This window comes from Platichthys flesus, chromosome 19, assembly GCF_949316205.1.
Source record: "Platichthys flesus chromosome 19, fPlaFle2.1, whole genome shotgun sequence".
Lineage (NCBI taxonomy): Eukaryota > Metazoa > Chordata > Actinopteri > Pleuronectiformes > Pleuronectidae > Platichthys > Platichthys flesus.
Genome location: NC_084963.1, coordinates 7,337,280 through 7,364,416, shown reverse-complemented (window position 1 = coordinate 7,364,416; position 27,137 = coordinate 7,337,280). Strand labels below are relative to the sequence as shown.

General features: G+C 42.8%; 1 protein-coding gene across 3 annotated transcripts; it reads left to right on the top strand.

The window, feature by feature from the left end:
- The first annotated feature begins 1,852 nt into the window (after positions 1-1,852).
- Positions 1,853-26,955, top strand: rc3h2 (ring finger and CCCH-type domains 2). Of its 3 annotated transcripts, none has more exons than XM_062412317.1 (20): positions 1,853-2,078; positions 9,618-9,948; positions 10,281-10,398; positions 10,620-10,853; positions 11,511-11,686; positions 13,124-13,324; positions 13,451-13,583; positions 14,895-15,013; positions 16,261-16,373; positions 16,766-17,086; positions 17,368-17,567; positions 17,719-18,026; positions 18,339-18,485; positions 19,660-19,797; positions 20,877-21,041; positions 21,133-21,397; positions 21,656-21,740; positions 22,600-22,810; positions 22,924-23,087; positions 23,195-26,955. In XM_062412317.1, exons 2-20 carry the CDS (start codon positions 9,718-9,720, stop codon positions 23,322-23,324), a joined length of 3,459 nt encoding a protein of 1,152 aa, XP_062268301.1. In that variant the 5' UTR covers positions 1,853-2,078; positions 9,618-9,717; the 3' UTR covers positions 23,325-26,955. The 3 variants fall into 3 exon arrangements, with proteins under 3 accessions (XP_062268301.1, XP_062268299.1, XP_062268300.1); XM_062412315.1 differs by having other exon boundaries at positions 17,716-18,026; XM_062412316.1 differs by lacking the exon at positions 1,853-2,078 and adding an exon at positions 7,185-7,320 and having other exon boundaries at positions 17,716-18,026.
- The last annotated feature ends 182 nt before the right edge of the window (positions 26,956-27,137 follow it).

Here is a 27,137-nt window from a genome sequence, read left to right as displayed (position 1 = left end):
GTTGATCCCCCCGCTGCTCCAGTACAGCTGAGTGAAGCTGTTCAGGAGCCAACAGATCACAGTGGTCCGACAGGTGTCAGGATGTGTAACCGTGTGTGTAGAGCAGACTGTTACAGAAAAAGATGCGCTCAGCAAAACTAAACCGTTGATCAATAAAGCTTGAAACATTGCTTTGTTATATATTTATCCACATTCACACACAATTGTGCAGACTAGTCTCACTGGGGACGGATTTTCCTGAAAACGGTAGCGCTATGACGTGAATTAAAGATGTTAAACATTAATTTGGGGTTTAACTCCAGGTTAATGTTATATAGTGTGGTGACCTCTTGATCCCATGTTTGCAGCTCTCACTGCTCACTTGAATGTTTGCACCACCGACTGAGCACCACGTTCATTGCACCAGCAGCTCACTGCAGACAGCTGCACAGAAAAGAGGCAACCAAATAAAACATCCAGGCAGACAGACTTAAGTAATGTTTAACTTCTGACGAATTATTTGTTGAATAAGAGTTTCTGACAATCGCAGATGCAACATTTTGTGCCACAAAAAAACTGGTGTCTGTGCAGATTTAATATAAACACACAGTTTTTTGGGGGGGGAATAATGAACTGTTGCTTCTGACTCCAACAAGATTGTGGCCAGAGCTGACTGGTGTAGTAACAATAATAATATTCATAAATGTATCATATCTTTTTATATAAATATGACATATCCTTCCTCGACTGCAGTGAACAGCAGGTCATTGAAGAGTTGGTTGATAAATGATACAAACACCAGATGTAAAACCACATGGTCAATGAGCCTGTTGAATCCTGTGGAGATGAAAGTCTATTGTATTGTACAGGATCCAGCTCGTAGCATTAAAACCTTCATAAGCTATTAACATAATCCAATGTTTTTACTGAACAACACAAGCTGTTGATAATCTAACAGCAACAGATACAAAATATTATAAAAAATGGGCTCGATTTGAATATTTTCACATAGAAGTTACTTTAGTGAGGCCTACTCATCTCAAAACATGCTTTTATCGAATAGATTTGACTTGAGTGTTTACTGCTATTATTTATTTTGCCATTACTTTTAAATTATGTTCAGCTGTTGTCTTTAATTTTTCATTTGCATTATATCAGTTGCTGTATTCGATAATTTGGGAGGTTTTGTCCTCTTGGATTTATTTCTCCTGATGCTATTATGACTATTATTATTGTTATTATCACTTTAAATGATATAATTTATTATACTGATAACTGTTATTAAAATTACCTCAAAGTATTGTTTGTGTAATTGAAGCCTGGTCAAACCCACATCCAGTATTTGGAGTAAACAGGGATGTGGAGGACAGACTGGGCTGAGGCACTTTCTCTTCTGCTCCACTTCTCTGAACGCGTTCATGTGTTTGTGTGTTTTCGTGTTCGTGCACGTGAACTTCCTCCTGACAGGCGCACTTGTCGAAGCGCATCCTCCACCGCCGCCTCTCGGTCTGTTCCTTTAAACGCAGACAGCCCACGCCTCGAAAAGCGGCTTGTTCCGGCTAGCCCCTTTACATCTTTTTTATCCCTGCTCTCAACATTAAAATAGTGCCGCTCCTCTGACGCTCAAGGATTTATTCGTATTATTGCCATTAAATAAATTTAAAAAAAAAAGGTTAAGGATTGAGGAAGCATTTTTTGCAGGATGCGTAAACGCGCACCAGCAGCGACGGATCTCCGGCTGTGCAACCCGGCGCTGAGGCTGAGGCGCAGTTCAGGCACCATCACCGGCGGAGCGATACCAGCATCTCCTCTCTGCTCCGGTTCCTCAACGCGAGGGTGTGTGGCTGCTCACTGTACCTGAGAGCGTCCGTCACGTAGCACAGGGGCGCAGAGGACCAGAGCTGGACCGAGCGGTGCTCTGTGCGTAATTCTGCGAAATGCATCAAACGTCGAGGATGATCCCCGCGCGCCCGCTGCTGCTGCTGCGGATGTTTTGCATCTGATGAAGATTTTTGTTCTTTTTGCCGCTCGTTCTTATTTTGATGCGCTCCCGTGGATGATGAATATGTTTATTCTGGCGCTCTAGTGTAGTGCGTGAGGTAAGTGACTTATCCAGAGGTGCGCACTACTTCCTCCTGCTCCTCTCATTCACGAGGGTAAAGCCTTTTTGACATTTTAGGGGATGCTCACTTGTTTTTGTTTTCCTCCGTTTAGAGAAACTACAGTTCAGTTAAAAATGATCAGACCTGGGACCTGCAAACATCCCCAATTTCTGCAACTGGTGCTGCATGAGTAGAATATCGTGAAGAGACAGCTTGTACTGAAACTGGGGGCCTGTAGCTCGTGTTCAGCTGCGAATGCAAACCAGGCTTCTCCAGAAAGAGAGTTGAAGCACCTTGAATGCAATGCTGTAATGGTGGAGTCTGGTTGCATCCCATGCATGGTGATAGGGATTTGTGCAAAACGTGATTTCTACAGAGGAACATCTCCTTAGCTCTCAGCATGTTGCTTCTCAGCTCAGGTGGTGCAGCAGTGTCATAAAGTTAAAGTTCATGTGGGAGGTTATCAACTATAACCTACAACCTGCTGATTTGCAAGTACAAGCAACCTGATACTCTGACAATATTTTCCAAGGCAGTGATAAACTGATGACTGCACAGCTCCGGTTACTGCACACAAACACACACAAACAAACACACACACACACACACAATAAGTACAGGCCATTATTGTATTTGCTGTATAATACAGCAGCTTGTGGGCTGCATGCCTGCCCTGCCTCCTATCCAGACACTACCCCCACACACTGTGATGACAGGCCTAATGAATAAGTAATCACACAGACCCACATACCCCTGCTGTACTCTCAAAAACAAGTTGTGAAGCAACTGTAGTAATCCTGTACAACACATCCCTAATATGAGAGTGGAACCACCCACCGTGTCACCTTATAAACCAGTAAAACCACATACAAACTAACGATGTGTATGATTGATAATGTCGGCGTGTGGTGTTGATTAGTTTGCTTTTTGAAAGTCTTTTACAAGCTTTGTCACTTCTCAACGTTAAAGTTTAACTCTCTCTTCATCATTAATGCTACTGTGACGGACCACAGTTTCACTCTACAGCTGAGATATGGAGATTCCTATTTCAACAGATATATGAACTTTAAAGGATTTCTGTTGTTATAAACACAACCTAATCTCATTTGTTTCAATTTTAACACATTTGAGGACTCAATTCACGTCCTTATTGCAGCTTTTTCTTTAACATAAAATGTTGAATTTCAGTGGTTTTTGTTTGGCAATGTGGTGGGCGTGAATTTTCCGTGTTGTGCTTTGCCCAGGAGGCTGTACAATTGAGTGCATGTGAAAAGTCTGGCTGTAGCTCACGTTGCTGAGGGGGCTGCGTGGGACACATTTGCGGAGGGACTTGAAACGTCATTAGCACATTTATGAAAGTGAAGCAAAGTGAGCTTCAGACAACAAAACTGCCTCAAGTGGCTCATATTTCATAGTGAGGGTAAAGTACAGTAGTGTTACTGTCTTAGATATTTGATGTCTTAGATGAGAATGATTTCTCTCTTTGGCGTTTTCTGATGATGAACAGAAACACTGTAAATGGTTGAGAGGTTTTTGTGATTTATATTCATTTTTAATTTTGGTGCCCCAGGCCTGTGGTCTACCGCATTTTGCCTCACATTCAAACATGTATTCACCTTAATGTTAAATAAATGCATAATGGGGACTTGTTTATGTCCCCATAAGTAGGACGAGTCCCCATAATGTTAGTGTGTAAACAAGTCTAGGTCCCCACAACACGAGTAATACCTGGTCCACACACACACTCTTGTTTCATGGAATGTTCTAATTCTGGGGTCTCGGTGACGGTGAAAAGGAGCCGAGAATTTGGGAGCTCATGTTACCTCAACTCATGTTCTGTGGTGTTGTGTGTGTGTGTGAGTCGTATGTCCACACATCCATTTATTTTCTCTTTTTGTGTAAACCTCTTTGTGTTCCTGTAGCAGCAATGTTCTGGAGTGACATGATCTTTTATCTCTGTTATCTATTTTAGTTTTGATATTTTCTGAACATTTTTTGCCGAGATTTTTGTTGGAGATTGGCGGGAAAGACGGTGTGAAAAAGTTTGGATAAAGATACAAAAAGTTATTCATTACCCTGGAGGTAGAGCGAGTCCCCCACTAAGCAAAGGGTAGACAGTTCGATACCTGGCTCCTTCGGCCTGGAAATCCCAAGTTGCCCATGATGATGCACCATTGCTCTGTGCGTGAGTGTGAACAGGTGTTGTATGAATACATATTTGTGAATAGGACCTGTAGCGTAAAGCGCTTTGTCCATCAGAATAGCACTTTGTGAATGCTCTCCATTTATCGTAATCCTCCCAATGTTGCATTCAGACCTTGAGGCCATGAGAAGGCTTCAGACCTATAACTGTCAAAGCTTATATATCATGTTACTTTGTCAAACTCAGCAAACAGCTCTGTGCGTTTGTAATTTTGTGTAAACTGGCATAAAAAATCCACTTTCCACTCCACACAGACGCGTCAGTCTTGTTCTTTGTAGGCTGGTTAACGTGGCACTGCCGTCCCTGATGGGTCTCTGTGCAGACACTGGGGTATGTAATAGAGGTAACTGTGCCACCTCAGTCAACAGAGTTTACAGGGACACTAAAGACGTACAAAGTGACATTTAGATGCCATGGCACAGCACAATCAGAAACTGATGCCTGAGGGTGTGTTGATAAAGCAACACACACATTAGGCATGAGAAGGCCGTAACAAAGACATCCATCTGTCATTACCACATGCCTAGCCTTAGCCCTCATTTCAACTATAACCTAATCCTTCACGTCTAGTGGGTGTGTACCATCATGATAAGCCTCCTATTCACTGACTGCTGCATTTCGCTTCCTTCTTCCTTCTTCCGCATCCCTTCCTTCAGTTTAACAAGCAACAGTTTAAATTATATTATACCTTGAAATAACAGCTAGGGGTGGAAGGTCACGGCTGTTGGCTGCATTTGGAGGAGCCTTTGACTTGGGACAGTGTAGTCGAGGCGCTGTGACGTAATTGGTCTACAGATTTAGCCTCCAAAGGATGTGTCCCCTGGATTGAGACAAAGCTAACTTAGCGACTAGCCCTAAGAGACAACCAATTTGCTGAACTAAAAGACAAATGACCTGTAACCTTTAGCGTCTAAAAGACAAATAAAAGAGGATACAGGACAGATGCCGACCTGGCGTGGTGGTTAGTAAATCATAACCTCTGCTCGTTTGCTTTGTCTTGTGCTATTATGCTTGCCTGACGTTGGAATGCTGCAAGTGAGGTTGTTGACTCCCTAGTTTATCATCAGAAACCAGGTAAACGCTTCAATAGAGGTTAAGCTAGTTATCCAAAAATCGGATTGGATTTGACACACCAGACATGGATAACTCCATAGGCTACATTTTAGCTTGTTAGCTGCTGTTCTACCCTGTGTTTCAAGACACATCGTTACAAATGCTACGACAACCCAAGAGTGGCCGAGAGCGGATATTGCATTGTCACTCAAAACATTTTTATATTTGTGGCAAAACTTGCGTTGTGCACAATGCGTCACTATACTTTGCGAGAGCTCCGGTAGGCTAAGTGCTAAAACCATCATGTAAACACAACATTGCCTTTTTTCCCAGCCATGCCAGAATCATTCTACCTGCTAAAATGTAAAAAATATTGAACACCTTAAGATTCAGGAGAGAAAATATACACCTCCAAAATAATGTCTTTCTCTCTCTGTCTGTGACAAGCCAGAGAAAACTCCAGATGCCCTCCCCCACACAGAGGGAGCCAAGTGAGGACTCACTGCCCTGAGCCAGATGAACGCTCGCCAACTGTTGGCTGTAAAGACACAATGTACTTATCATCCTCCGCTCCTCTGAGTGAGCGGCTCAACAGGTCAATACCCCCCCCCCCCCCCCCCCCCCAAAAAAAAAGCCCCCTAAGATCTGAATGTTTATCCATTTCATGCATATCTTATCAGACAACAGACGTATAATGTGCTGGAGCTTGTTTTAAAGAACATATATTCCTGTTGACTCTTGATAAACTGAAAGCACAAACAAGTGTGAGAGACAACAGGTTGATTTCCTCGTTTTAAAATGTTCCACGAGGAAGAGGTGCCTGATGAGGAAGTTGAGGTCTTCACTAACAATACAACACACCCACCTCTCCCTGTCACAAGACAAGACTTATGCATGACTGTTGGGGCTTTCTGTGTGTGTGAGTGTGGGTGTGTGTGTGTGTGTGTGTGTGTGTGTGTGCATGCTTCCAGTAATCCATTTGTATTTTTGTATATTATTAATCTAACTGTTTTTTGGCATTGTATAAAAGGGGGGTTTGTGCGTGTAAGTGAGCAGTGGTGGGATGTAACAAAGTACCATTACTTTTTTTGTACTGAAGTATATCTTTCAAGAATTTATACTTCACTAAAGCACCTTTTAGTACATTTACTCTTTACAGTACATACTTCATGTATCAGTACTTTACTTAAGTTGACTTCTTTATCGGATACATTTTACTTGTACTCCATCATTACTAAATATCTGTACTTTATACTCAATTATTACAAAGCATGGCATTACATGTTTACATGGTGGTTTATATTTACATGTATATATCGGTAACAAGCAGCGAATTGATCCACTGAACCATCAGAGCAGGCAGGTACCATTAGACCCTGCCTGCTGGAGCAGCAGCAGACACATGAGTTCAGAAGAGGCTGAGACTACAGTTATAATGATGTAGGAGAATGATGAATTTGGAAAAAGGCTTCACTCTACAAGCACTGTAAATACTTAAAGAATATTTAAAACCAAGTACTTACTTTGAATCAAGTAGAAAAGTCAATTTGGTGATTTAATATTTAAATAAGTCAATTTTTGTGTATGTATTTGTACTTTTATGGAAGTTAAATGTTTGAGGACTTCCTCCACCACAGGCACAGACAGACAGGGGCTTGGCACAGCAGGACTTTTGAGTTGTGCCATGCAGGGTCTGTGTTGAACAGGATGTGGCAGTTGCACAGAGCAGAAACAGGTGTCTGTCAATGTGACTGCAGCAAGTGAATGACAGTGAACAGTTGAACTCCCCAACCCCGCCCCCCCACCTCGTCCTCGTCCTCATATGGTGGCTCAGTCAGTTGGTATCAGGACTCTGTGTGCTGCTGCTGCTCCTTGACGTTTGGGCTCCTTGCAGAAGGAAACATGAGCCTCGAGGACAGAGTAGATCTGTCCTGGAGACAGAGGAGGACAGGCGGGCACCGCGTGCTGCCTCTGGTTTGGAAGGTGCGTAAAAAACTGACGCTATAAATATATATCGGTTAATATTTAATTCCTAGAAAACTTAGGGGGAGTCTTATTTCCTGTTTATATATTTCCATACTCTTTCCATGATTAAATAGATAGTAAATAGATAAAATAAATATTTTGGTGGGCTGTGACAAAGCACATGCACTACGTTACTGGACTTGAGATCTTTTTGATGAATCTGTACTTTACTTGAGTAGATATATTTTCACTTTTACATGACTACATGCATCAGCAAATATCTGTACTTTCTACTCCAATACATTTTCCTCATTTTGTTTTCAAAATTATTAGAAGTAAACAAGAGGGGAACTGGTTCTGGACTCAGCCATAATGATGTTGCTGGCCTTTACTCTAGGAAATAGCCTATACAAGTACTTTTACTTTGTATACTTTTTATTTAAAAGCTACTTTAATACAAGTGGAAGTAAAGAAGTAATTACAGTGGTGGAATGTTACAAAGTATATTCACTTAATTGTTGTCCTTTATTAGAGTAGATTTTTTACTTTTTATTTTACTCCACTACATGTATTAGCGAGTATCTGTATTTTACTGACTTACTCTAGTTGAACAGTTTTTGTGATACTTTGGCTACTTATTCTTCCACCACAGAATTAACAATTTTAAATAACGAATAAATTAATATGCATATTTTTGTATATAGTGCTGGTTTTGTGCACATGTAGACAACACATGTGGCACAGCCTCTCAGAATAGAAAAACACTGGTTGCAACATATTTTGAAATTCATGTAGTCTCTTTATCTGTGTGTGTGGTTGTGTGTGTGTGTGTGGGTGTGTGTTTGTGTGTCCATCTCTCACCCATTTGAATGGATCGTGTCCTGTGTTGCTCCGTTAGGCTCCAGCTGTTCTTTTTGGTGAGCGGTGTGAACAGATGTATCAGAGCATAACAGCAACAGGTGCTCTCTGTCTGAAGGCCATGTTCAAAAACACTTGGCATAATTGAGTTAAAAGAAGATAGCCCTGTTTTCATGTTTGCATGTATTCATGTATTCATGTCAGATCCTTCCCCTGGCTAATGGGATGATGTGGTAAATAGCACGCAGGAGGTCAGAAGAAGAGTATCAGAATATCAAAATACACTTTTGTTAAGTACTGTTATGTAAGGGGTGGCATTTTTCCTGATATGAAAAGTACAAAGTTGAATACATGCAGTGCACATTACATGATCAATAATTTCTTATGGAACTTAATATTTTCTTACTGGTGTTGTGTCGTATACATTTATTGTAATTAGCCTGTATCATGGAGCATTGAACCAAGGTCAGTCTTGTAAACTGTGACCACACAGAATGGGAATGTTTAAATTTCCCCCTGACACACACAGGATGTTTGTATTATTCAAGCAAATCTTTCTCAACCAGCAGATACTGTCTGTGTGAATAAAACCTCTGTACAATGGTTATTATTATGTATGAAAATACGATACGACACGATGCGATATGACAAATATACTCAATCTTGGACTTTTATTTTCAAAAATGTTAGTCAACTGTAATTTATTAACTACGATTTTAGAATATCACTGTCCTATTTGTCATGTATGTTATAGGCTTTCCTACTTTCTAGAACAAGCGTGGAAGCTAAAATTAGCGAATGAATAGCAGCGTCTTAGTCATCAGTGAACCTATTACTATTCAGTCGAGCAACACTAATTCGATGAATTCAATGACTGATCTCAAACAGTTTGGATTATATTATATATAGCCTATACATTGTGATGTGTAAAAATAATTTCCCAAAATAGCCTTTATGTGCTGCCGTTAATACAATGTGGGTTGTGTTTGAGAGAGAGAGATAGAAAACACTTTTATTGCCCACGTAAGATGAAATAGATTTATGACTGTTATGACTTTTATGACGCAGAGACTGAGCGCTGCTTGTGTACTTTGCTAAATGGTTATTACTCCTGATAGGACTCGGGAAAAAGTCATAATGTTGCTGCTGCTAATTTTTTTGCTGGACGCCGAGGACATTGATTACTGTGGCATACTGCGTCTTTGTGTGTTTGGTTTACGAGGTACAAAAGGATTTTCATTTTTACTGTAGTTGCTTTTGAGATTGTGTTACTGCAGTTTTTTTGCCATTTTGTGCTAAAACAATGAGTCAGTTTTTCACATTTAGTCACATTTCATTATATTTATTAATCTACTGTATTTTCAACATATGAAGACATATTTTCTATCGTTAAAAAAATGTTTTACTTTAAATAATTTGTTTCTTTCCAATGAGTCATTATGGGCTTCTCCTCACAGTGGCGTGTGGCCGTCGGCGAGCAGGAGCTGTTGTCGGGGCTCAGTTGACATGTGTTGCCCCTGAGCTCGACGGCGCCTCCCCCGGTGGTGTGGTGACAGGATGCCGGTGCAGGCAGCCCAGTGGACAGAGTTCCTGTCCTGTCCCATCTGCTACAATGAGTTCGACAGCAGTGGCCACCAGCCCATCAGCCTGGGCTGCTCCCACACGGTGTGCAAGACCTGCCTGCACAAACTGCACCGCAAAGCCTGCCCCTTCGACCAGACGCCAATCAGCACCGACATCGACCTGCTGCCGGTCAACTGTGCCCTGCTGCAGCTGGTCGGAGCTCAGGTGATTCAGGGAGGATGAGGGCGGGGCTGCACGAGGGTAAATGAGATTCTGTTTGATTGATTTCCAAACACGGGGTTAAGTGTGCTGGTGTCTTATGATGATTGCTCATAGGGCAGATTCTGAGAAGGGCAAGATCCCTTTATCTGATCTGAATTTGAGTTTTTAAGTCTGAAGACACCAAACACTGACAAATGGCGGAAAATAACAATCTGCTATGTTCATTGGAAAAACCCAAGTATCACTCAGGAAGCATCGTAAGATTAACCAAACCAAAATACTAAGACAATCACAATAAGCTCAAACTCAAACTCTTGTGTATCTGTGACTCCTAGATCCCTGATATGCAGCCGGTGAGCCTGAGCGGCGCAGCAGAGGTGGAGAACTATGAGATCTGCAGGGTGTGTGTAGAAGAGCTGGCTCTCTACCTGAAACCTATCAGCGGAGCAAAAGGTAGAGTGTGTGTGTGTGTGTGGCTGTTTGTGAAAGGCAATCAGACTCTTTGTATTTTGTGCTGCAGTTGAGTTTGCCAGAGTAACTTGACATTTGTGCTTTTCCCACTTCTAATGTCACTGAACTCCTCTGAACTTTCATGGTACTGGAGGGAAGATTTAGTTCTTCATCGAGATGAAGCTCCACAGGCAAACTCCCTTTTTGTTTGTCACCCGCTGCAGGTGTCGCGACCCTGAGTCCGAGTGTGCTCAGTCGGCCCATGCAGAGGAAGCTGGTGACCCTGGTGAACTGCCAGCTGGTGGAGGAGGAGGGCCGTGTGCGGGCGGTGCGGGCGGGCCGGTCGCTGGGGGAGCGAACGGTGACCGAGCTCATCCTGCAGCACCAGAACCCCCAGCAGCTCTCTGCCAACCTCTGGGCGGCGGTGCGGGCGCGGGGATGTCAGTTCCTGGGACCTGGTGAGTGTGGATGACAAAGACGGTGTCCTGCTTTAGATACGTGATAGAGGGTTATACATGTAACTGTACAAGACTTCAAAACTATCAGTTAACTTAAAATGTAATAAACGCTGTTGTGAGAATTTTCTTTTACTCCTGTCTTATATATAGTTATTTTAATTCAACCTTTATTTCAGAATGGAAAATATCAATATTTGATATTCAGTCAGTGAGTCATGAAATACAGCCCGCTGGATTTCATTGGTAGTGTTTCAGTCTACTGGGCTTGTGTCCAAAACTTCTGATTGTTTAAATCACCGGGGTAGAATCAATCTGACGGCTGGTGCTGGTACTCGGTGTCCTGTGATGATTACTCATAGGGCAGATTCTGACTGGGAAACTTGTTTCTCATCATGATCACAGAATGGGTTCATTGAAACGTCTGAGGACACCTAGCGTCACGGTAGCCTTTATTAGATGAGTGGAACAAAGTGAAATATGCACTGTCTGGAGAGTGGCCATGCAGATGCATGCACACCTTTGAGCGAACGTGTTTGTGCTGAATATGTTTTATCTGATCCCCTCTCCATGGCTTCCTCTTCTTTTCCTTTGTCTCTGTCTTACTGCCGCCCACCACCTTCTGTTCCTTACATCATCCCTCTAACTCCTCCTCATCAGCGATGCAAGAAGATGCACTGAAGCTGGTTTTACTGGCTCTGGAGGACGGCTCGGCTCTGTCCAGGAAGGTGCTGGTTTTGTTCGTCGTCCAGAAGCTCGAGGCTCGGTTCCCCCAGGCCTCCAAAACCAGCATAGGCCACGTGGTGCAGCTGCTCTACAGGGCCTCCTGCTTCAAGGTACTGTGGAATGAGCATACACAAACACATCATGGATACACAACAGACCCACAAGTGTGTGCACAGACAAGAGATGCATTATTTCAGAGTTAACAGCTCCAGTCAAGAAAAACAAGAAGCTCATGTCAGGGACATTAATTTGGTGATGTCCCAGGATCCCAAACCATAATAAATGACCTGATTAAAAGAAGAGTGTTTAAATAGATCACCACCACATGTTTTGCCACACAGACAAAGCCTCAAATTGATGTGTTTTTCTAATGCAATCGCTTGTCAGCTGTTTGTGCCATAGTTTCCCTGAAAAGAACAACCAAACTAGAATAAACAAAGTTTAACGGTTTTCTATGAACTAGTCAAAGTGTCTGAGTGAGCTTCGGAAAACAGTCTCAACTGTGGATTGTTCTCCAGATTAACATGACATTAAAGTAATGCTGTCCCCAACATCTAACAGTTCATAAGTCATACTTGTATTACGGATATGGGCTCTGTGGATATATCCTGTGTGTGTCTGTGTGTGTATTTCTGTGCCTGTTATCTGATGACAGACATTGCTGGTAGGTCAGAAATGTCAGCTATCTGCTCGTGATGTAACAGCGGTCTATATTTGCCTTGCCCCGCCCTGATGGACAGAGACAGACAGTCCAGAGATACAGAGGATGATAGCTGAAAGAGCAGGAGACCCGACCGAGCAGCAGCTGGAGTAATCATGAAATGTGATTCTGTTTGATTGATTTCCAAACACGGGTTAAGTGTGCTGGTGTCTTATGATGATTGCTCATAGGGCAGATTCTGAAAAAGGGCAAGATCCCTTTATCTGATCTGAATTTGAGTTTGTAAGTCTGAAGACACCCAACACTGACAGATGACTGAAAAAAACAATCTGCTATGTTCATTGGAGAAACCCAAGTACCACACAGGAAGAAACGTATACCAAACCAGAATACTGTCACCATACAATTAGAAGGGAGTATTAGGGCCATATTAATCAAACCATAAGTATGAGATTTTGAGAATGAAGCTCTAAATCCTAATTTAAGTTAGAAAAGAATATTAATATTATAGAACTAAAGTCAAAAAATAATTTGAAAAAAGTCATAATATTACATGAATAAAGGCGTGTCTTTACCAGAATAAAACCGTAAATTACCAGAAGGAAGTCGTTATTTAGTGTGTCTTTCTTCAAGACGCAGTTTCTTGCACAATCTTTTATTCGTTTTATGACTTTATTCTTGTAATATTACAACTTTATTCTCAACTTTATTGTATGTGCTTGAGGGCAAACTTCCTATTCAAAGTTGCTGTACATATCACAGTAACTGAAGAAATCAAAATGTAAAATGATCAGCTGCACTTAAAACACCAGAGTGAGTGTTTGTGGTGATGTAAGATTTTGACTGTTTTCTCCCCCTGCACCGTCTGTCCACTCGTCCCTGTAAGGTGACTAAGCGTGATGAGGACTCTTCACTGATGCAGCTGAAGGAAGAGTTTCGCACATACGAGGCCCTCAGGCGGGAGCACGATGCCCAGATTGTCCACATCGCCATGGAGGCGGGCCTACGGATCTCACCGGAGCAGTGGTCGTCTCTGTTGTACGGAGACCTGGTCCACAAGTCTCATATGCAGTCCATCATTGACAAGGTACGGCTGTTCTACTGGTGCAAGTGTGGTCATTGCTCATCAATGAATTCCCTTATTGAATTTCAAATGTAGCAGGAGAAATAAATGCCTCTTTGAATTTTGATTCCTTTTCTATCTCCTGTCCAGCTGCAGTCTCCAGAGTCGTTTGCAAAGAGCGTCCAGGAGCTGACGATCGTCCTGCAGAGGACAGGAGACCCGGCCAACCTCACAAGCCTTAGACAGCACCTCGAGCTGCTGGCCGACATAGACCACAACCCAGGTACCTCACTTTGTTTTCCGCACTCTCTCTGAACAAAGAGATTCGTCCAGTTCCAAAGAATAATGAGATTGAGATGTGAAGAAAACAGACGAGCGTTGGCACTCACATGAAAACGGCAATTAGCGCGAACAAAACACATGACTACAACCGGGGAATCATCTCAGTGTCACACGTTCAATTATCAAAGCATCAAGCAGAATGTTTGATGTGTTTTGAGTTTTCAGGGCGCTCACAGGCGTATTCTGGGGTTCCCTGCCAAACTCTGCTCTTATACAGTTATGAAGCAGCCTGGTGCCTGTTGCATCATCAAAGCATAGGACTGTTTCATTCTGCCTCATTGTTGAATCATGTGCATTAGCACAGAAAAGGTAATTTGTCAGTCCTGTGTCTCTATTGTTCACTCCGTCCCTGTAGATGTTCTGTGCCACCTCAACACGTTTAGCATGTTTAGCCACACAAGTCTTGTGGGTGTGGTCAATATCACAACATTTTGAGCAGGCATTCATGTTTCCTTTTGGAAGAATTGGAATATTTCCCCTTGACTTTCATTTAAGTCTTGAAGTTTCCTTTACATGTTGTCCCATCATCATTTAAAAGTTTTCATTTGGCCATTTGTTCGGTTCATGATTACATACCTAAGAAACTAATAGCAATCCATCACCATCATCTATACCTACTTTTGATTGCGATAGCCTGCTAGCATGCTAAGCTAAGATGTTCAACTCAAGCTATGCACCTGCTAAACATTGAGTACGTTGTAAGTGAAACCACGTGAACATTGTAGACTATATATATATATATATATATATATATATATATGTGAATGTACGACAGCTCCTTCTAAGTGAACGAAAATCATCTTGGTTGCCACCTGGTGGCTGGCTGCAGTGAAGGTCCCACCTCATCCATGTTAGTGGATGGGACATTGGCCTAACTTAAAATTCACTTTCAAGAGGAGATTTCTGTTATTTGAGGTAGTTCTTATCAATTTGATATATAACCACATGTATTTTTTCCATTCAGTTTGGTTTTAATTTGTTATTTCATGCAATAAACACAGCATGACATGTCATGATTGACAGCTGAGACTTGTGATTAGCCGAACACATGTATCTGGCACCAAATGACGTCAGAGGAAAGAGATGGTGGTGCATCAAATTACGTTAGCCCTAATTTATTATCATGATGGGAAAAAGAGGAGACATATCTTCTAACTTTATATACTTGCCTTTCCTTTTGATCCAGGGAACACCACTGAGACCTCGTGATAAGAAGCTGCACTAAACAGATTGTTTGTTGATGTGTGTGCAGACGCCCCAGCACCATCATGGGAGGAGCTGGAAAGCGTGATGTTGGCTGTGAAGTTGGTGGTTCACGGACTGGTGGAATTCATACAGAACTTCAGCAAGAAGAGCCACGACACGCCGCAGGTATGCTGACACAATGAGATGAGATTGTAAGAGTCCGATATTTGCAAGGTGAAAAAGTGGAGGATAGTCAAGATGGACGATCCTGGGAGGAGGAGTGGGGCTGCTGCTTCATCCAGACACTGTGGAGGGCCGTTATAATGCATCAGCACACTTTGTTCCTCCAGGCTGGGTCGTCTTAGATACTTAAAAGGACACAGAATTATCTCAAGCCACGAGCAGTTAATGGGTCGCAGTAATCGTTGTGTGCCCGGCTAAATTACCATCAATTATTTAAATGATCCAGCAGCATAAAAATAACTCTTAACAATTTGGAGATAATGCATCTGTGAAGACTGAAACTGGTCTCTAACTGTCTCACTAAGAGGCTGGGCCAGCCTGTGTGTTAGTACCAGCTACTTTCAGAAAGATGTTCTCTGATCAGATCAAATACATGCAGAGGATCTTTCAATTCTATCAATCATCCTCGACGGTCTGTCTTGAAATCCTGAGCTACTTATCCTTTAGAGGAGAGTCTTCAGGTCTTTGAAGGATGAAACCAAAAATACCAGTTTGCATATCCACCTCTGTGTTTTCCATAATAAAGGCGTATCTTATTTTTCACCATGCCAGAAAATATGCTGGAAGGTGGGTGAACACACCATGATGCTTTCTGAATAATCAGGGGTTTGTGTTCTGAGCTTCTTTTGATGGTTTACTTTGGTGCTTTGGAAATGCAGCGCTGCCATGAGTACTAAATTTGTTCTCTATTGGGAGCCTACTACAACATTGATTCATTTAAGTCTCCCTATGATGTTTCCCAGCTCCTCTTTTTCGTCCGTCTGTCCCTGTTTGTGGGCTTTGACATAATTTATCTTTCCTGGCACAGTGTCTCTGACATTTGTTTGACTTCAACAGTCATGACATTTTATGATTTGACCTTTTCAGGATCAACTGTAATGAGTTGTCACGATCTGCAAATAGATGATGGAATCACCATGGATTCAATTTGCCAAAGACCAATATGTACACACTAAGCAAACTTTACACCGCTTTTGTATTTTAGTATAATAACACAAATCACACATTCAAAACCATTTAAGAGTCACGTCGACACATGTGGTGGAAGATGAAATTATACTTGGTGTGCAACAACCTGAAGAGTTGCACATTAATTTTCTCCCTAGTATTAGAGGATTAATTAAGGGTGATGGGGGGGCTGATGCTTCAGTTAACTTTTACCCTTAATGTATTGTATCTGTGTTCTGCAGCCTCAAGCCAACAGCAAGTATAAGACCAGCATGTGCCGGGACCTCCGTCAGCAGGGCGGCTGTCCCCGAGGAACCAACTGTACATTCGCGCACACACAGGATGAACTGGAGAAGTGAGTGGGCCCTAAGAAACACTCGGTTTTCACTGTAATCAAGATAAATAGCTCTAGTCGATTAAAAATTACTGTAAATAACATTACTTATATCATTTTGGACAGACGTCTGGTGGTCTAATTGTGTTATTTTAGGTTGTTATTCTTTTATGTAATAGCAGTACACAGCCTCCCCCAGCCTCTGTTTTAATTAAATTTGTATTAATCTGCTCATGTATCTATTTACAAGAGGCCCACTGTGGCAATAATACTGCGATAATAAGGCTAGACACACACACACACACTCACATGGACACACACACTCACACGGACACACACACTCACACGGACACACAATGTTATCAGTGCTAATCCCTCCCCATTGTACTGATTATCCTTCCTCCTCTCCACAGATTTAGACTGAGGAACAAGAAGAGCAACAGCGTGGGCCGTGCATTTCCGTTGTCGCCGGGGGTTATGGGTAAAACCTTCACGATGGAGGGCAGCCTCCACGAGGACGTGTCGGCGGCAGTGGTTGAGGGGCTCAAAGGCACAGGGGACAATACAACTACCCTGACAGACGGTGTTCCCGGCCTGACTCACCCGCAGTTTATCACCAGAGGGGCTGACATTATCGAGGAAATGAAGAGGGTGGTGCCAAATGGAAGTAGTGGGGCGAACGGGTGCAACGGGCTGCCTGGTACCAGCAGAACCACGTCGGGTGCAACGGAACAGTAAGACTTTTCTTTAGGTATTTAATAATGCTTGTATGTCTCCTGTTGTTGGCATATAACCCATGAACAACCCAATATTATTACTACTACAAAAAATATGTTTAAAGTCAAAATATCATATCATTTACACGTTACATAATGTGTGGCTTTGTGCATGCAGGGTATTTGTATATGATTTTTGAGAGAAATTATTCTTCACAATCATTTATTGTCTGACTTTTGTTATAACCAAGCTCGATTGTGTTCATTCTTTGTCTTTTCATCGACGTTCTGTCCCCCAGGAAGTCCATCTCTCCTCCCAGGACTCCAGTCAGCCACTCAGCATCATCTCCCCTGACCCCGGTCCCGCGGGGTGACTGTGGCGCTCAGATACCCAAACACGGTCAGTTCATGCTGCGTGCGCCACATCCTTCACAGGCCACAGAGCTGTACTACCAGGAGCCCCACTCTGCTTATGACACGGCCCATTATCAACAAAACTGTGAGTGGAGTTTTCCAATAGGAGTTTGAATTTAAAAGTATGAATCCTTGTTGTGGCAAAATGCAAATAAATGTTCTTCTTCTTGATGTTTCCTCCTCCTCCTCCTCCTCCTCCTCCTCCTCCTCCTCCTCCTCCTCCTCCTCTCCAGCAGGTTCTTACTACCCATCTACTCTTCATCATCCTCACAAACCCTGCATGGCTCGCTTCCTCAGGTCGTCCAATGTCCCAGAATCCCCTCTGCCGCCCTCCATGGGCCCTCCACCGACTTCCTACCACAGTGACCCTCAACCGCCTCACCCACCCTCCTCCTCTTCCTCGGGGTACCCACCACACCCACCCAGAGATCGGATGGGTCCCACCTTCCATCCCCACCCGGGGCAGCCCCAGTACGGGCCTCTGGCTCCTGCTCATGGGGTTTATGCTCCGCTCTATGACAGCAGACGAGTGTGGAGGCCTCAGGTGAGCCTCCGCCAAGAAGGTTTTGTTTGTTGGGTGGTTGGTTTGATAGTTAGCTGTATTACCCAGAATCTACTGGACTTTTTATCCTGAAACTTAGTGGGAGGGTTTGGTGTGGGTCAGGGAAGAACCCACTTACATTTTGATGTGGATCCAGATCAGGGGGTGGGACCAGGAATTGTTTTATCACTTTCTTTTACATCGCATTTTCAATTTCCCTGGAATAATTCACGAATCTTGATGAAAAATCTGTTATTTTTAGAGGACAGATATATATGTGTGATTATTGTCTAACTTCAAAAACTGCCATTGCAGCTGTACCACAGAGAGGACGCCAGGAGTAACTCGCTGCCTCCAGAGGTGCTGCATTCCTCCGTCTACCAGCCTCCACTCAGGGAGAGATTCAACTCTCTGGACAGCAACTACTGCTCCGGAGCGGACCACCGCACAGGGCTACACAGGGTGAGGGACAGTGATGCACCATCGCCAATACTCACCTCCGCCTGGCTGGAGGAATTTAGTTTTTTCAGATACTAACACACGTCATCACTGATTTAGTTGAAAACACACGTTGCTCCAGCTTCTCCTACTTGTTTCAGTGCCGTTTAGTCCAACGTTGACGGAAGCAGTGTCAACACAGCTTCTATTTTCAGCGTATGGCTTAAAAAACAATATTAATTATTGACCTGGCATATTCCTCTCGGAACAAACAGTAATTAAAAACATAATGTGTTTGATTTCTAAATGTCGTGATTGGGTAACATCCAGTATATCCAGTAAAGCCATCTGTGTTAACTCTGTTTTAATTGACGCAGGTCTGTGTTACACTGAACACATTTATTGCTGCATTTGTTTCAGCATCATTTCATTTTACTTCGTTTTCTCTCTTTTACGCCCACATCTTCTCACCTCTACCTTTCCTGCCAGCCAGAGAGCTGTAGTATGTAGCTTCATCCTCCTCTGTAGTCCTCCCACTCCTCAGCCCAAATATGTCTCTGCTTCCCCCGCTCACTTCTCTCATCGCCTTATCGCAACACAAGTATGGCTACTACTAAACAATAAAGTATCTTTTACCAACACTGTGATATAGAGAATAACAACATAGTTGAAGTGTTATATTTATGGGCAATGATTTCTCAAAATTTTAAAAAGTATTTTGGTGTAGTAATATTCTATGATATAATATGATATAATTTAATATAATATAAAAACAACCCAATATTAAAAAGCTTCTACTGAAAATATTATGTATTTAGATATTTAGATCTGTAATAAAAATGCATCATGAAAGACTATTTCATGGAGATTTACAAAGTGTTGGATAACAGATTGGTTTGGTTTTGATTAGTTATTTGATATGATACAAAAAGAGGGGAAATAATTATGATTGACAGCTGAGACTCACTCAAATGTGCGAGATGGTCGCGTTTGTATCCAGGATATTTGGGATTCATGTCTGGATAGTGGGGGGAGGGGAGACATGTCGTCCATCTTTATAAAAAGTCTGTGGTCTAAACCTAAACAACTTAAAACCAGATGGCATCGTTGTCCCTCATATTAATAAATGATTAATATGATAATGTAATGATCAGTTCTCTTTTCTCTCTCTCACTGTCTCTCTCTTGTCCTTTGTCAGGATTACAGTCGTGTTCCTCTGGGCTACGAGGATCTGTTCAGGAGGAAGCAGGAACAGTGGGCGCACCATCACCACCATCACAACACCAACAGACCCTCCCAGTCCTCCCCCATCTTCACCATCGACTTTGGAACTGAGGTAGAGCGCAACAAACACACACCCACGCAAACACACAGCCTCGTGGAGAGGTTTCATAGTCACGACGACAATATTTAAATTCCACCATGACCACGTTATTAACAAGCGCGATTCATTTCTTATGCCTTTTACCATTTCTTAAATTTGTCGCATTAATTTCCTATCCCTAAAGCTTGCTCTTCTACTATGTCCAATGCTATTTAGGTGGGAGATAGTTGCCTAGCAACTGTGGAGGAAGGTATCATAGCAATGCACAGTGGTGGCGTGCAGGCATGTGGGGGGGGGGGGGGGGGGGGTGAGAGAGAGAGTGGGAGAAAACGAGAGGAGCGACTCTACAAGCAGTGACTCAGGCTTTCAGCTGAGCAAAGCTTTGTTTATAACCACTTTCAAGATGAGGCTGTCATTACTGAAAGCACGAGGACATTTTAAGTGATTGTTTACCTGTCACAGTTTGATGTGCAACAAACAAACAAATAAACCATCAGTAAATAGAGTAAATAGTTTATTTTTCCATGTTATGATCATGTAAGCAAAGTGGCAGCTTGTCAGCACCGGCAGTGGCAGTATGAATCCAAATGAGCATAAACTTTCTCTAATCTTATAGCAAACGTATTTACTCATTTATTTACTGGTAACATTGTGCTCATTCATGCTTATAGGCAACCTATTTAAACCTGGTGTCAACATCTGCCCTGTTAGTAAATGACATAGCAACTTTCCTCGGATGCCCTGTAGAAGTAAATAAACATCCACAAATCCCTCTGATCTTTTGGCCGATCAGTCTAGATTTAGCAACACAAACAATTAATATAATGATACAAAATAATCCATTTCATTCATAAAGACCTTTTCAAGTGTTTTCCAAGTGAAATAAGAATCAAGATCACAAATCCGTGAACCATCCCTTGTAGAATATCCAAAGTCTGGAGCATGATTCAGTACATAAATGTGAAATATGTGCAAGTTCAATATTGTTATAAATAAATAAAAACACTTCAGGACAGTGGAAGCAAGTAATAGCAAGTAGAGTAATATGTCTCCTGGTCATTTATAAATCTCTCTCCCTCTCTCTCTTTCAGCATTTGGAGAACAGCGGTGGCCAGTGTGCCGGTTGCCGGTTCAGAGGCGAGGAAAGCTTAGCCCACTACTCCCCGTGGTCCTGTGGCACCATCGGCCCCTGCCTCAGTCCCTTTGAGCCTGAGACACTGACGCACAGCTCAGCTCACTCGTGCTCGGAGCACCCGGTGAGACTCTTCAAACTCACCCACTACTTTAGCGTCACTGTATGAATACACGTGTACTCTTAGTAACAGCCTTCATGTTTTTCTCATGCAGGAGTTGGAGGCTAACGGAGGCAGAGGAGGTGGTGGTGGCGGCGGTGGCAGCAGCAGCAGTAGTGTCGGGAAGCGGTGGCTTCATTCGTTGGATCACTACCGGCGCTTAAAAGACGAGGACCCCATCATTCCCTTCAGCGAGGGGCCCATCATCTCCAAGTGGGGGGCCATATCCAGGGCGTCACGCACGGGCTTCCACACCACCGACCCGGTTCAAGCCACGGCCTGCCACAGAAGCTCCAGCACCACACCCATCAACTTTAAAGGTACACAAGGGGGAAAGCAAAGAGAGAAGAAAGTAGATCATCTCTAAAATCAATTCTAACAATATAAGTGTAGGTGTCTGGCATGTATTGTTGCCTTTTATTGTTTATATTTCATCATAATAACAAAATAACGTCTTTTTTGTTTTGTTTTTCAACTGTATAAAAGTTGTACACTGTATTTCATCATGTTGACATAATACATTCACACGTTATATTTCTCTATCCTTACTGGGATACTTCTTCCTCCGTCTCTCACAGATTATAACCAACACATGGATCACAGTGACTACAGGTGGGGGTCCAGAGGATCAGACTCTTCCAGCCACTCCAGTTTTCTCGAAAGGTACCACACATTTTTACCTTCGCCAATCATATTCATATTCCCTGTGTGTTTGTTGGTTTATTTACTTCTAAGCAGGATGACCCAAAAACGACTGAGCCCATTTCCATTGAACTTGGTGCTGGGTCAGGGAAGAATCCATTAAATTGTGTTGCATATCAAACTGCTGCATATTTTCTGATATCTTCAAATTATTTTGTTAAAGGCGTCGGCTGTACATTAATGTTGAATTGGTTTTCGTGTCCACTATTTAGGACAATTTGTTCAGGACAAATAAATCACTGTATGTTATTTTTCAACGATAAGAACTCGAGAATCGTGTGCAGCATTATTCGGCCGTGGCTTAGTTTTTATAGCCTTTCGTAGCAGCTTATATTGCTAAATGTCTTATTTATTGCTGGACTGTGGGGAATCATACAAACTAATAATGAATATTAAAATCAACTCTGTACCACATATCATTGACTATGGAGAGGCACGTACAGGACTTAATATCGAATTGTTCTTGGCACAGTAGCTCTTCCTCCTCATTGTGCAGCAGTCATTTCCCCTCAGTGTTCAGACTAAAAATAGAGCTGCTGGCTGCTTGGTGACAACACACTGAGGAGCCAGGAAAAGGAGTGAGGAAAGCCCTCTGCACAGGTCTGGCCCCCTCGTGACTGTTAACATGTTTTCCACTTGTATCGACATTGATTTAAACCAGCATTGTTTTTAATATTGTTTTATTTTAGCGGCATCAAAACCATGTTGTTTAGTCAGGTTTTTATTTTTCCCTCTTCATGTTGAAACTGCATTTTCTGCCGCTTTCATTGCACTTTTTTAGAATTATAATTATTCCGTTTGTCTGTTTGCGTGTTTTCAGCGAGCAGCTTTGTGCGTCGGAGCTTCACGGCCGGCGGACGTCCATTAGCAGTGGAGAGAGAATCGTGAGCTGTACTCTGCAGGCGCATCACGCCGTCTACAGCCAGGACCGGGAGCGAGCCGAGAGCGAGCCGGACCCGGGCCGAGACATCGAGCTGGAGCTGTGCGCTCTGGACATGGAGGATTCAGACCCCCAGGAGAGAAGGTCTCAGGTTGGTGGGGATGGGATGTAGATTCAGGGATTTGGGATTGTAAACATAATCCACTTTGTGTACAACCAGAACCTCTTTTCTCATCTTTCTTTTTCCATCATCTTTTCCTCCAGGAGTCTTTAGACCTGATTCATTCTCCGTCGCAGGATGCTTCCCACCTCCTGCCACCTCCCTGCTCCTCTCCCCTCCGCTCATCCCCTGTGAAGGAACACCCCCGCACAGAGAGTTCTCTGACAGAGAAGATGGATGCTCATTTACTGAAAAAGATGGCCTTCAGGTGAATTACCATGACAAAAACTGGTGTAATGTTTCGAGCTGGAAGTGTAAAGAGATATTTTCACTTTGTCTCCTCTGACTTCTCCTACCTCTCTGCCTGTTTCCCAGAAAGTCTCTGTCTCCCAGCGGGTTGGTCTCGAGGGGTCTTGGCGTCGGCAAGCTGGTGCTGCGGACCGGTCCCCCTCGACTGGGGGACACGTCCACGCCCGGCACAGAGATGCTGCTGAATGGAAGCTAAAGGGACACAAAGTCAGACAGTGGGACACGTACTGTGTTTGGCGCTGAGCTGCCAGCACACAAACAGATCCTGTTGGAAGGCAGTTCCATTGAATTCCAGCCTTCATATATGTAAATCGTGTTCCTAAATAAAACCTGACAGATACAGCTGGGCAGTGTGTGACAGGCCCGCGAGGCTCCCGAGAAAATCCACTGTCCTGTCTGCTAAGTGGTAATTTTTACTACTGTATTTACCACAGAGAATTTAGTGAAATCACTGTTAATGCTCTGTAAGGTCCACGATCAGAGGTTTACACATTATCCAGTTTCTTAAGGCCACTTTTTCATTTTACTTGAGGATTTCTTTGCTAAAACACTGGTTTATAATCAAACTCCCGATAATTATCCAAGCAAAACATTATCCCAACTTTTGCATTATTCATCCCTTTTTGTGGCCTCATGGACATGTAACACATTTTTCCCAATGTCTCGTTACATGTTAATGAATTTGTTGAGTCCGCTGGTTTCGTTTGAAGGCTCTGTTGTGTTGCTGCGTAACATTAACATAAGTATTTCCTGAAACAGAGAGAAAAGTGCAATAACACTGAGAACAAAAACTGGACAGGCCGGTCTTACCCTCCTATAAAATAGAACGAAAATTTGCCCACAACAGAAGTTTCCACTGTGGCGACAGTGAAACGAGCCTCTGTCTTTTGTGAGTCATATGATCTTGTAAACGTTGACCTCCGAATTCCCTCGACTGTCACGAGATCACAGAGCACAACGACACAGTCATAAAGAGAATTTGTTAATGATCCTTGATCAGTGAAAGTCACGAGGGAGCAACATAGTAAAGATATTGTTTTTTGTTGTTTTATATCCCTATTTATTATAAACCCTCAACATATTCCCTTAGTTCGCACTTGTTGCGTAACTAAAGGCAACACAAAGCAATTCTTGTTTTGATGTAGCTGCATTTTGTCTAATTTAGTGGATTTCTCTGCACGCCACATAAACTCACAGTCCATCTCTCTCACGCACACAAATAATAGATGTGTGCTCACTCCTTCATGCACACACATACATGCAATACAGTGGCCTTCCTGTCCCTGGTGTTGTATGAAACTCAACTTTGGGCTCTTCATATTCTCCTGTCAGAGGCATGATCTCAGAAAATGACCACTGGACATCACATTTCTATTTGACCACAGCTATTTAGGTCCCACAACATTTAGACACACTCAAATATTCAGATGAGGGTGTAATATTTTTCAAGCCGAAAGCAAAGTGAGGGACGCCATTCCATTTAGCGTTTCTTCGTGGGGGTTAAAGATTTTGTTTTGTTTTGTTTGAGGCGTTGCTAACTTCCGTGAAGTTGTCCGATCTTTGTTACTGTCGTTCGTCAAGTTTCTCATTCGCAACAAAAAGATCACGTCGTCTCGAGCTCCTCTGCACCCTCCCGTAATCAGATGTGCACCTTAAACCACCCAAGTCTAGTTCACAGTAACGTTGTGTGATTTCCATACAGACCAGCCTTGCCTCGCTCCCCTTTTTTTTATAAATATGAGGCTTCTTGTTGCATTAGTCCATCTTATATATTTATATACTGGATTCACGGACTGGAGACTCCACTGAGTTTGTTTCCACCTCTTCTAAATCTTATGAGATTTGTCTAGAAACAAATCTCTGTATCTTTCACCATCCCTCTTCGATGAAATGTTGATCATGAGAAGCCAAGCCCTTCAAGTGAGATCTTAAATCCAGTTTTAGAGGATGGCAGAATGGCTGTACATCTGAGGAAAGGTTTTGGGACCTTTGGTGGAAGGTTTCTGTCTTAGCTCCCGCCCGACTGCTGAGACAGGCGGGTGAAGAAAGTGAATACCAGGACTGAACGATCCAGTCTGACTCGATGTGATGAGGCTTTTTTTTTCCTGTTCATTTCTGACCACACAAAGGCGAGAGCTGCCGCGGGGATTCAGCCGCTCCAATCCACAAAGATAAGCCTCAGCTAAACTGTCACTCTGCATCTGTTTACAATTTCCCCTTCGAGGTCATGTAAGTGCCATGTTATGTACAGTATAGTACAGTGCAATCAATCCCTGCAATCTCTCCTGTTTGCTTTTCATATTGCCCAGCTGTGGTGGTGGGGGGGGGGGGGGGGGTCGAGCTGAGGAATGATTGACCCTCCTCTCGCAGTTCCGATTTGTCTCCATTAGAGGAGGCCACATCCTCGTCAGTGCGAGTCGCTCAGGGAAGACTTCAGTTGCTCAGCTGGTAGTTTGGCTTTTTGTCTCTTAAAGTCATCACTTTAAATATTCAGTGGGGGTGTTTAGCGGCGGATCATTTCGCCCCCCCGAGGCATAAATGAGTCAAAGTGTTACCACTGATAATATTGTTTGCCAGTGTTTGCTTTTGCCTCTTAGTATCAATATTGGCTATGCTATACTTGCTCTCGTGGGAAAGGGCCGGGCACTGCTGTACGTAAAGAGAACAGTATTGTGAGTACTGGTGATACTCAGTGTTTCCTGCTGTAGTGGCTCAAACTGCACTGCACTGATCTCCACCCCATCACTGCCAACAGGTGCACTCTGCCCCCCCACTTTCCTGCATCCGGCCTCATGCATGCGATATAGTCCCTCTTGTGATGGCGGATGAGTACTGATGATTCTGTAGTTGTGATACAACACACCCAGCGCTGTAAGAATTCTGCACATGCCCACTGTGTGGCCACGTCAAGTGCTGAAGTTTGCTTGCGGCATTTTACTCGTTTGCTCATGAAACTGAAGTATTGTTTAATAGAGATTATATTGTTATTACTACGATTATTGCACCACATTTGGTTGTTGTTGTGGTATTTTTTTCTTTCCTTTATTAGTATATTCAAAGTCTTTGCTTCTTTGTTTTGGATATTGAGAATTTGCTAAAATGGAAAAAAAGGAGGAAATTTTGTATTAGACGAGAAGGTGTCTCATCAATATATATTATATGGAGAAAAAGTAAAAAAGCTTGTTTGTTGATCGTGAAACTTATGATGAACTGATGTTTTCTGACTATTCATGTCTGTATTAGACATTTTATTTGCAAATCTATTGTTCGATTGACCTGTATATGAACTATTAAGAGATGGTACACATCTGTCATTGTATACAGTCTGGCACCATCATTAGATGGACTTAAATAGTATAGACGCTCATTTATACGACCTGTGATAATCATCTATATTTAAATGTTTGAGTCATTGGGGCAGCTGTGTAATGTTTCAGAATGAGGAGAATAAAAACCCTTGAAGAGACAGCATATCTAAAATGTCCCCATAATGAATAATACTGTTACGTATTCCATTTATTTCCTTGGAAATATCACATTGTGAAAGGTTTCCCTTTTACTTAACTGTTCGGTAACGCAGGACTGGAGTAGGTCGAACCTATGGTGATGACGATTTTCTGTACATGTTATTGATGATTGATGAAACTGTTTGAGTATCGTTTGACTGACTGATTCTTCTGTGCGTTTTCTGGCTCGTTCACTTGTATGACACTGACGTATACAGACAGCTTGGCCGAGCAGCGCTCTGCTTCTCTGTTGCACTGAGAGATTGGATTTACAAAAAGCAGGAATTTGCATGCTACAATAAACCGAGAACAAATAACGCCTGTTTGTCTCTTGTCATTATTTGTGAATCACTGTGTCCTCTTGAGCCTGTGGAAGGTCACTGTGAGGACTTGACTCCTGACACAGTGAGTAACTGCAGAGACACAAAACCTGTGTCAGCAAGTGATGTTAACGACAGCGGCTGCGTCACTCATCAACTTTATTCTGCATGATCACGTTTTCT

Bases quoted from the DNA above. Each gene is read 5' to 3' on its own strand.
- rc3h2 (XM_062412315.1), top strand. From the start codon at position 9,718: ATGCCGGTGCAGGCAGCCCAGTGGACAGAGTTCCTGTCCTGTCCCATC. The intron at 18,027-18,338 runs GTGAGCCTCCGC...CTGCCATTGCAG, and splicing joins GACGAGTGTGGAGGCCTCAG to CTGTACCACAGAGAGGACGC. The intron at 21,398-21,655 runs GTACACAAGGGG...CGTCTCTCACAG, and splicing joins CACACCCATCAACTTTAAAG to ATTATAACCAACACATGGAT.